The 11,617-nt window shown below is 43.3% G+C and overlaps 1 protein-coding gene across 15 annotated transcripts in view; it reads right to left on the reverse strand.

Annotated features, from left to right (window-relative positions):
- Map2k5 (mitogen-activated protein kinase kinase 5) overlaps window positions 1-11,617 on the reverse strand; it is a 246,249-nt gene that overhangs the window by 46,368 nt on the left and 188,264 nt on the right. For all 15 annotated transcript variants that reach the window (XR_010050301.1, XM_063257801.1, XM_003480203.5 and 12 more), the window contains 2 exons: window positions 11,337-11,363; window positions 10,993-11,025 (listed from right to left, as the gene is read on the reverse strand). Coding sequence is in view for 14 of the 15 variants with exons in the window: in XM_063257801.1 (XP_063113871.1) it covers window positions 10,993-11,025; window positions 11,337-11,363 (60 nt within the window). In the remaining variant the exon portion in view is untranslated. The remainder of the gene's footprint in view (window positions 1-10,992; window positions 11,026-11,336; window positions 11,364-11,617) is intronic.

An 11,617-nucleotide genomic window follows, 5' to 3' on the forward strand; every position in this document is an offset into this window, starting at 1 on the left:
AGTTTCCTTACTCTTCTTCCCTTCCACATCCCACTCAGAGTGGTTTTTCTAATGGTTTTCTAATACATAAATCTCGGTACGTGGATCCTAAGCTTAATTGTCTTTGAACTCTCCCATCCTCCTTTTCCCATAGGCATGGTGCACAGAAATCCTTTGCGATTTGACTCTTGCAGCATCTCCACGGCACTTCTACAGACACCCCAGCCACAACTCCCTCCTGGTGCTCCAGGCCTCTGGCAAGCAGACTCCTACTGGCTCATCTGTCCTCCCTCCTGTGCAAAGTCTCTCTGGCAGCTCTGTTTCCTTCACTGAGCTCTCAGCCTTCTATTTCCTCAGCACCTTGTCCCTGCTTTTACTGTAGAATTTATATGGCTGCAAACACCATTAAATGCCACATATGAGTGGTTAAAATATGACAGCCAATGTGGTTTTTGGAGAGCTCGGGCCTTCCAGCTTCACACTGTTTACACTGACCACACTAGGGAACCTGTTCGTTGATCACCCCACCTGTCTGCCTTCCTCAGTAGAGCAGCAGCTCTTTAACGGTGGCAGCTGCGTCTCATTCATTCTCTGTCTTCGATGTCTAACCCTGAGAATGGTATCACAGGCTAGTGGCAACAAATCTATCACATGTGTGCTGTAGCAGGCATGTGGAGCCCTCTCTGTTGGCTTGCAAGCCAAGTTCTCCCAGACAGCCAGCCACTCAACAATGCCCTGGCAGCCGAACATTCAGGTTAACTGCAGTGTTGGTGTTTGGCAATAAGTAAGTGGGTCTTGGGTTGCAGTGTGGGCACTTGGTCTCTAGAAGGTTCTCTATCACTGCCATAAGCTACTGTCATAGCTTGCAAATTAATCTATGGACTCTGGGGCCTTTAGTAGGTTCTGTGGGGGAAGGGGTGGAGATCTAAGTCTCCTGATGTCTCACCAAACCAGAATAGCTTCACGTTCATCTATTTTCTATGGAAGGTTCTTGAACAACATACAAGTGTCAAGGTCCTAAGAAATATGTAAAGGTCAATTATTGTGTAAATGAGAAGATACAATCGGATTTGCAAATGTATTAAAATATGACTTTTAGGTAAATCAAAATCACACCTGTTAGGATGCCTAGTTTCAAATAATTAAAAGTAAATAACAACTGCTAAGGACATGGAGAAAGGCAAACTCTCATACACCAGGGGAGTGTTTATAGTATTGTGGTCCCTTCAAAAATTAGAACTACTATATGATCCTGCAATACCACTTCTGAGTATACAGCTAAAGGGGCTAAAATCATCATCCTGAAGACATTTGCATTCTCATATTCACTGCAATACTATTCATAATAGCCAAGATAATGGAAACAAGTTAAATGTCACTTGATGGATGAATGGTCAGGAAAACTTGCTGCATGTATGTATGCAATGGAATATTACTTATTCCTAAAAAAGAAAATGTAATCACTGCAACAACATGGCTTGATCTAGAGGACACTCCCCTGGGGGACAGGAGTCAGACAAGAAACAGAAATACTGTGTGGTCTCATTTACATGTGAAAGTTTAAAATGTCCAACTCCTAGTAACAGAGATTATAAGAGTGGCTACCACAGGGGGGCAGGGGAACAGGGGAGATCTTGGTCAAATTCATAGTTATAAGACAAATAAGTTCTGGAGTGGAACATGGTGGCTCACATATGAGGTTCCAGCTCTTTGGGAGGCTGCGGCAGCAAGATTACAAGTTTGACCCCAACTTGGGCAACTTGGTGAGGCCGTGTCTCAAAAATTTAAAAAAAGTTAGGTGTACTTTAAATATATATAATTTCTATCTGTAAATCATGTTAAAAAGCTGGAAAAATTGTAACTTCATTGCCCCAGGCACATTTGTATGCCTTCTGTGCACCTGTAACTTGTTTTAATGAGTCTCTTATCCATTGTTTTTCCTTGATCAAATGAATCAGCATCAGGAAAAAAAGGTAAGGAGAGAGCATGTGGACTCTTGCCACCCATGGAGTGGGACCCTTCATTCAGGAATCACTGAATAATGCCAAGGTGCCAACCAGCAGCAGGAAGACCACAGTTCCAAGAAGGAGATGTTTGGTCCCAGGGCAGGGCAGTCCCAGCTTTCTGCAAACGTCTGTAGCTAAGACAAGGGCATCAACAGGAATGTCACAGTGCGGACCGGGAGAGAAGGCGGCCAGCTGAGTGCTAGGCCAGAAGACGGGACAGGGGTTCTTTGCCCTGGGATCTGCCTTGGGTCCTTGAAGATGAAGAGGAGGCAAGAAGGCTTGCTTAGGGTGGGAACAGACTTTCTTGGCAAACAAAATAGATCTCAAACTAAAAGCCCAATATCACAAATCCCACTTACAAAAGCCTGTATTTTCCGCAAGTTCTTATGCCTCTAATCAAAAACTTAATGAAGACGTAAGAAAACCTCTGCTATTTACTTGTCTGCCTAGCTAGCATAAGTGCATCGTTACAGTGGTACTAAAGAGTCACTCATTACAAACTGGGACACTTACGCACCCTCTGAAAACCTGAGCTCCTGAGAGGCTCACAGAGACTACCACTTAGATGTGGTGGCCAGAGTTTCCTAAATGCCTGTAAAGGTGTCCGGGACTGGAAGGAGGCAGCTTGGTGAGAAAGGGGACAGAGGCTTCTGCCACATGAGCTTGGTAGACCAAGAGGTAGCTGATGCACCTGTTTTACAGGAGGGTGACAGACGGACAGAAGCGGATCACAGAAAAGGGCACAGAGAGGGAGAAAGAAACAGAAAAAAGTACCCTTTGTAATAACAAATCTAAAAAGCTTCTACACATTTCCTCTCTACCCTGTTTTTCTAACCACTCTGTCTCTGCAGAATCATCTTTGAAAAATACAGATCTAAGTGCGTCGAACCTCCCAGGGATCAGCACTGCCCACACCTTGGCTTCTTGACATCTCCCCAGGCTCTTATCCATGGTGTCTTCCAGTCTTACCTTGGGCCACCCAGTGGACTCCAAAGGCGCCCCTGCTCTGGCCCTATGCTGATATCTCCCAATTCTCCCATCAGCAGTGCCTGACTATGACTGCCCAACACCCAGCTCAAACATCATCTCCTCTTCAAAGCCTTCTTTGTTACCCTCCCACTCTTCCAAGCTTTAGCAAAGCGCTGTTTCCACAGCTTTGCTACAGCTGTTGCTGCGGTGAACCTAACCAATCTGACTCAGGATTCTGTCTCCCCCTAGATCATGAAGTCATCCAGTGTAGGGATTTATCCTATCAGGTGATAGCGATCATAGCCTGGGCAAGAGCTCAGTGTTTGCTGACTACCTTCTGGCAGACCTGGTCCTACACAAAATGGAATGTGGTTGAGGTTTGTCTTTGCTTTTCCTCTGCTGAGGCCCATCCTACCCAGCTGGAAAGACCTCTGCCCTGCAACACAGCATGTAAGAATAGAGGATATCGCAGAGCAGCTTGCTTCTCCTGCTTTTACTTGACCTTTTAAAAAATTTATTTATTCAATGTTTGCAGTGCATTACATTTACAGTGATCTGAGAGTTCAGGACCACCGGGATGGCTCCCCCTGAAAGGTGACCATTTGTCTCCATGGTAGCTCACCTTTGTCCTATTTCTGGTATGTACAGAACTGGCTAGGAAAATACTCTGCCTACTCCATTGACTTTAAACAACACAAATGGGTCTAGCTGAGGTGCTGATGTGTAGCTTTTGAAGCAAAGTGATAGGTCCCTGCCTATAGCTGCCTACAACTAAGGTGAGCTAGGCTGAGAGACACCCGTTGTTGGCTGGGACTAAGTCTTGAAAGAGGCTGTCACTCCGTAGGGCAGAAAGGCCAGGCATCAAAGGTGAAGCAATGGACCAAACACACAGGATACTTCCTCTAACTGTGTTATGCAGATTCCCCGAACTTACAGGCTACTTACTACAGGCTACCTATTACCAGAATCTGATACTCTTCTTGCTCATACCTCTCTCTGCACACTGCAGGGCTGCCACTGTGCGTCCTACTAGCCCAGCTCACAGTACTCACGCGCTTCCCACCTTTCGCACAGTCACTTTCCCTGAGCCACTCAAAGCCCGGGTTTGGTCCCGGGTCATGGCCTTTGTTCCGGTTAGCCACTGTTCCCACTAGACTTAGGACCCTCTTGGCTCCTCACAACTGTAGATATGTCTGTGTCTCTTTAGGATAAGGTGGTAGATAGGAATTCACTTACTAGAATTCCAATAATCTTTCCCTGGGATTACAAATATAAACACCTCCAGATTGCAATGAGGCCCTGATGACTCCTGATACTTAGAGAGTTGGTGCCTCTACTTAACATGAACTTTATAAAAAATAAACATATTTCACATAAAATTCATCCTTTAAAGGTATATTATTCAGTTCCAAAACATTTTCATCATTCCAGAAAGAAGCTGGTAGCTGGTAACTGTAAGTCATTCCAAATTTCCCTCTCCCTCTTATCTGTTGTCTGCTAAGCTACTTTCCGTCCCCAAGGATTCTCTGTTGTGGAACTTTCATACAATACATTTCATACAATATGTGGCTTTTTGTGTTTGATTTCCTTCATTTTGCATATTTTCAAGGTATATTTATGCTGCAGCACATAGCAGCACTTTACTCCTGTGTTTTGAGTGCTGGGGATTGAAGTCAGGGCCTCCTACATGCTAGGCAAGTGCTCTACCACTGAGGTAAAGCCCCAGCCTTTAAAAATAGTTTTACTGCTTCCTTTTCGATCAGCATGCTCTTTCTTTTTCAGGATTAACTGCCTTGCACAGAACCTTCAGCCCAATGCTGAACAGAAGTGGCAAGAGTGGCCATCCTTGTCTTTTCCCAATTGTAGGGGGAAAATGCTCTATCTTCTACCATTAAGTCTGATACTGGCTGTGGGTTGGGTTGGATGCTTCTTCTCAGCTTATGGAAGTCATCTGCTAGTCCACATTTGCTAAGTGTCTTCATGATGAAAGGATGTGTTGGATTCTGTCAAATGATTTTTCTGTGTCTGTTGAGATGATCACGTGATTTTTACCCCTTTCTGTTAATATTATATATGACAGTAATTAATTTTCATCTTTAGGATCAACTTTGCATTCCTGGGATAAATCCCACTTGGTTAAGACGTCGAGTTTTTCTTTTTATATTCTGCTGGATTTGGTTTGTTAAAGGTTCTGCATCTCTACTGCTATGGGATTCTGGTCTACAGTTTTCCTTTCCCATGGAATCTTAACTCAACATTTTTTTACTCAAAGCCAGTTAGGTAAGACTGCTTCATAGAAGAAATTAGGTAATGTTTTCTTATCTTCTGGATTTTGGGAGAGCTTGAGAAGAAATGTATTAATTCTTCTTTAAAGACTTGGTAGGATTCACCAGTAATGTGATAAGGTCATAGGCCTTCCTTTGAAGGAAGAGGGAGAGAGAGACAGAGAGAGAGAGAAAGACAGACAGAGAGAGAGAGAGAGCGAGACAGAGAGACAGAGAGACAGAGAAAGAGAGACAGACTGTGTGTGTGTGTGGATGCGATGGGTTGGAATCTAGGGCTTTACGCATGCCAGGTAAGTGTTCTACCTATGAGCTACATCTCCAGCCCTGCTTTAAAAAAAAATCTTAATATAGGTTCAGAATCTTTTCGGTTTTTTTTTTGTCTTTTTGAGACAGGGTTTTGCTATTCAGTTCAGGCTGGCCTTGAACTTACTTTGTAGCCCAAGTGGCCTCCAACTTGCAGCAGTCTTCCTGCTTCAGTTTCCCGAATGCTGAGATCACAGGTGTGTGCCACTACACGTGGGGATCTTTCTCCTTTTTTTCATAGGTACTTAGAGCTATCGATTTTCCCTTGAGCACAACTTTGGCTGTATCTTCGATCTGTGCCTTTATTTTTGGTCATCTCAAGGCATTTTCAAACTTCTGGCTACTTAGGGATGTGTTATTTCCATGTATTTGTAATTTTCCAAATTTCCTTCTATTATTATTTCTGTTTTCCATCCTGGCCCTGCACCCTTGGGCTCCCTGGTCAGCTGTCCATCTGGGTGCCCGTACTGTACTTGCCTCAGTCCTCTATCAAAGCCTTGCTTCTGTGCTCACCATGCTTAAAAGGCCCTTCAGGAAGCACCGGACATGAGCTCTTCTACAGGTGGCTGGGGGAGCACTGCACCTGGATGCACCCAAGACCAACTCCCCTTCCTTCACACCACAGCAGGGGGTGCCAACAAATCTCTGAGTTCTTCACTGGCATCTTATGGCCACAGTTTATCTGCACACCTGGCCCAACTGAAGGCTGTTAACTCCTGGAAGTCTGCTATTCCCTGAGCACTTCCATACTTTACAAATCTTATAACTCTAAGAAACTGACACTTGCATACGAAAGCTACTTCTCATCAGGTATAATACATCACTTAAATAAATTCATTTTATGGGTAAACTGAACAAATAAACAGAATATAAATCAGAAATTTGCTGATCATTTTGTTGAGCACCTACAGATGCTAGATAGGAATTTATTTTTTAGCTACAGCTAAAACATACATACTCAGGGGTAATAACCAATTTTTTTGATTGTCATATTTTAGACAAGAAGAACATTCTAAAACGCATCTGTGAACTCAAAAAATGATTCAGAAGATAGTTTCAAGTGCTTCTGCACTTGATATTTATGTTTTTCCCTTCTGAACCCAAGAAAGGAAAAAAGTAAATGTCCGCCCTAGGTTCCACAGCACTTGTCCCATACTGATGGACAGTGACTCCCTGCTCTGTTCTCTCCCTTCCACAGCTGTGGGCCACCTCAGGGCACACTCGGGACGCAGTCGCTACTCCATCATCGCAGTCCTCAGCTGCTGACGCCTGAGACCTGGTGGCCGACTCATTGCTGCAACACTAGTGAGGCTAGCCCTCTGCTGCCAGCACTGGGAGCCGAGGCACTGCAGTGTGAGGTGGCTGGGGTCCTGAGTCTCAGTATCAGGGTTGTCCTAGGATGGGGGACAGTTATTCCACTTCCTACTCTGACCCACAGACTGGCCTGCATGCCATGCCTGGAAGCCCAGTTCTCTCTGGGTTCGGAGGCTGTCCTACCCCTGGCCCACTCCACTCAGGTGAGTTCAGAGTGGGTGACTGACAGCCTGCTGGCTAGGTGATGCACGAATGAATGCAAAACCATCATCTCCCTTCATTATGAAGAGGTGTGAGCCTCTGTATCTCTCTTTTCAGACAAGCCGGCCTGACCTCCCACTTGCCACTTGGACACCTGATTTCACTGGGTGCTTTTTAGCTCTGCTCAGTCACCCCCAGGAACATGATGCTGAAGATGGTTGGCTGGATGTTGGGGCATAAGAACGAGGAGGGCTTCAAGAGGTCAGAGTCCTCCTACGAAAGGATCCAGGACAATCACCAAGTAGAGCTGCCAGCCAGGGAGGGGTGTCATGCCCGGGGCAAATGGCTCTATGTACTTCAAGAAGTCCGAGAACTTTCCTGAGTGTTAAGGCCAAACACAGAGGCAAAGTACTCGGTAAAAGTGCAAAGAATGCAGTAAGCAATTTTACAGCCCTAGAGGGCATCCATACATCAAAGTTAGTTCAGTACCATGTTCACAACAAGTACCTGTGTCAGGGAGAACAGGTTAAATATTATTTACCACATTCTGTCAACAGGCTGCCAAGAACAAACACGTTTTAGAAGCATTTCTCTAAACAATGCAAATTTTCACACAGATGTCAGAGCTTAAAGAAATACATTTCAGTTGTCCAAACAACAGGGGCCATCTTATCCCTGAAGATAGCAGAGAGTTAAGTCATCTGACAAGGCGAACAAATTTGCTTAGAGTGAATGGGATTGGGGACTTTGGGAGTGCCTGGGTACATAAAGGTCTTTTTGTTTTGTTTTGCTTTGCTTTTGGTGATACAGGGGATTGAATACAGGGCCCTGCACATGCTAGGTAAGTGCCCTACCACTGAGCTGTATCTCCAGCTTTACGTAAGGGTCTTAAAGTAAGTTCTGGTGACTGAAGCAGCACTCAGGCACTAATATTACCTTGATGACATCACTCACCCTGAGCTACCTGGCTCCAATCCACATGAACTCCACTTCCAAAATTAAAGTGGGCTGGCTAGATTTCTGATTGGAACAGAACTCTCCTATTACTTTGAGTGACTGTTGAGATTTAAAATCCCCTCCAAAAGCTTCATGTGGAAGGCAACTGGATCATAGAGCTCTATGCTCATCAGTAGATTTGGCCACTGATGAGTTCATGGCGAGGGTGCCATTACCAGGTAGGGCCTGGTTGGGGTGGCTCCCTGGGGGTGTGACCTGGAAGGGTATATTTTTGTCACCTATTCTTCCCATCTCTCTGCTTCCTGTCAGTCATAGGTCGAGCACCTTCCCTTCACCAGGCCCCTCTGCCACTTTGTTCCTGCCTTTGAATCAGCTGATCACAGACTGAAACCATAAGCCAAAATCAGTTACAGGTGTCAGGTACTTTGTTCAAGTGACTAGGAGGCCATCCAGTGCCTGATCTGTGGTCTAATTTTCATGGCCCCAGTCTTACTCCTTTATTTAGTTTTTGGTGTCTTCTGTTTGAACATCTGGTGGCCAGCTCTGGCTCTGTCCCACAATTCTATCCCCTGACTCCCAGATCAACTCTAATATTTGCCTATGGCCATTTGGGAACTGAATCTTTCCTCTATACATCTGGTCTCCCGATTTCACCCTTTGCCAGGCCAAGACAGAAAGTTAAGCTGAATGCTTACAATAATAAAATATGTTACACTGGGCTTTGCTAGAGCTATTTTATACATAACTCTAAATGTATCTGTCTTGTTTGAATTAGGCTCCTTGGTATAGTGAACTTTCTGACTTTTCTCTGTCAGGAAATAATATATATTAGCATCAGATGTTCACACCCAATGAGTAACATGGTACAGTTCCTGGCTGGCTATATTCATTCATGAACAGAAGCCCTATAAGTCAGATGCAAATAAAGACAGATAGTTAATTTCCCTGTGGGACCTGACTAGGCAGTGTGGAAGTTCTCAGATGTTAATAAGCAAAGTTACCTAGGAAGCACGAAGATTATGGCTACCAACCCTAGAATGTCTAATTCAGTGACCTAGACTCAGGATTCTGCGCTTTTAACAAAAATCTTAGGCAAATTTTGATGTGTTAGTCCTCTGACCACTCTTTTGCGAACACAATCTTCCAGCCCTGGGAAGTCTGCCCCACACAGAAGACAAACACAGGAAATACAGGGCCCCAGCTCTTTCAAGGTCATGACTGACCTTGCCTAGGGTAGATTATCTGGTGGGTCCTTTCCTAACACTCTTACTATTGAACATCAGCTTAATTCCAAGATGAATTTAAAAAAGACAATGTCAATCTTCCAAGCTTCCAAAGGAAAACATTTTAATATTGCTTGGGAATAAAATAGGAATCCTAAGTTATATTTTTCTCTCAACTAAGGAAGAAATGCTATGATTAAAGCACAGTATGTAAGTGACATTCTACTGTCCTTCATGGAATGTCTATGAAGGTCTTGATGATTTTGCCCAAATTAAGCAAGTAAAACATTTAAACTGATCGCAGCACTGCTACTTTAATCCAGAGAACCTTCACATGAGTTCTCCAGCAATACGCATGTCATCAGTGAGGAATATCTGTACCTAAATGTTTGGGACCCACAGGAGCCCCCAAACCACAGCAGGGTCCAGAAACACAGAGAACTGTATTTCACTGGGTAGGCCAAGTTTCCCTGGGAACTCCCCCAACCAAAACTGAAGTGGGACCTCAGGAAAACTGGTTTAATTAGGAGAATTCTGATGGGGACAGGATGCTTTTGGAATCTAAGACGACAGAAGATACTGATGAGCTGTTAGATCCAGGAGGCCTGTCTGATATTTGAGCTAATGGAGTCTCCATTTGTTTCAGGACGATGCCTTCATGTCTGCACCAATGTGGTTTATGGCTTGCAGGGGATATATGGACTGACGGATGCAACTATTAAGGATGCTAGGGCCCCATTCTTACTGTTATTGCGACATGTGCGTGTGTTTGTTTTTTCCTAGGAGGACCTTTATTTTTTCTCCCAAATCTCATAACTGGTTATGCAGATGTTTAATTGAGAGGAATAACTATGAATTACGGTTTGTTGTTTTTTCTTTCAAACTTTCCTATCGGAATCATTTATTGCCTTCCCTCTCTCTTTACAAGTGTTCAAAATAATATAAAATGAAAGCTCTAAAAATAAACATTTCTAGTAGGCAAGCCCAAGCCCAGAGAAGCAAAGTTTTTTTAAAAATGTGAATGTGTCTTAATTGAGAGCCTTGTCTACTATAAGACCGCTAATGTACAAAAGAAAGGAATTTAAATTCAGAGTGAGAAATAGAAAAAGTTAGTTGAGAAAGAAATGCAGGCAGACTAATTCCTGGAAGGCAAAGGTCAGTGGAACTTGATGGGTAAGAGCGATCAAGGTAAGACAATTAAACTGTGCAAATACTAGTTGTTAGCATACTAGAACATACACGAGGTTAACGAGACATACTCAAGGAAATGCCTAATTAGAAAATGAACACTAAACTGTTGATATAGGGCTTTTGAATTTTTTTTCATTCTGATATTTAAGTAAGTACAGCAAAAAGGGCAAATTTTACCCAGCTTATGTTTTGGGGTTCAACTCTAACCCTTGCCCCTGAATAACTGTAAGTATCTGCTATGGTAAAAATGATACTGCTTTAATTTCCAGCTCCATTCCCATCTGGCAGGGGAGAGCAACAATTAATACTCCCGAGTTTTGTATTTAGCCCCTGTGACACCCCTGGGGACCAGCCTGTGGGACAGTTTGTCTTTGCAAGGGTTCTTGGCTAGAATCAGGCAAGCAGGATTCAGGACAAGGCCAGTTCACATAGCATAGCTCAAAGCATACAACACAACTTGCTCCGAGGATGTTGGGCATTGTACTTCATTAGGAAACAAAATATAAGCTTTCCACACCATTAGGAATGACTTTAGGAGTGAAAGAACATAAGACGATGCCTCACCTCATCAACAATGCACTGCAGAAGCTGGAGAGGCTGCAATGGAAAAGAAGAGAGGGAAAAGTATTAGCCTACATGCAATGTCTTTACAGTGGAGTGGAAAGAAAAAATCATTAATGCAATAAAATATAGCAAGATTAATCAACAACAGCAAACTCTTATAAAAACATTGATGCTCAGGATGTTCTATTATTTCTAATGGTACCTAATCTAATACAGGCAGTTAAAGGTTTGCATTTTCTTCAAAATGCAATTTGCTAAGTTTAAAACAAGGCATTCAAGCATGCAAAAGAAGCAGCCATCAGGAAAAAGAAAAGTGAATTTTTTTCTGAACTCATAAAGCTTACCATTAAAGATCCCTGGTTTTTCTGAATCTGAAAAAAGGCAATATGTAATTAGCATGTCATAATCAAAATGACTCACTTGGACACATTATGATCACTGAGAGAAAATTATTGCATTGCTGGTGGCAATCTGTGGGCATGTGTTAACACAATTTACATAATGAAAATACACAAATGTTAATAGCTCGCTTCTCATTTATAGGCGAAAGTCAGCAGAATGTTAATTTCACACAACACTTTTTAGTACCCTCCAGGTTGTATTAGAATAGGGAGGAAAACCATAA

The sequence above is a fragment of the Cavia porcellus genome, unplaced genomic scaffold, assembly GCF_034190915.1.
Source record: "Cavia porcellus strain 051 isolate PalLab524CR breed Dunkin Hartley unplaced genomic scaffold, mCavPor4.1 scaffold_10, whole genome shotgun sequence".
In the NCBI taxonomy this organism is placed as follows: domain Eukaryota; kingdom Metazoa; phylum Chordata; class Mammalia; order Rodentia; family Caviidae; genus Cavia; species Cavia porcellus.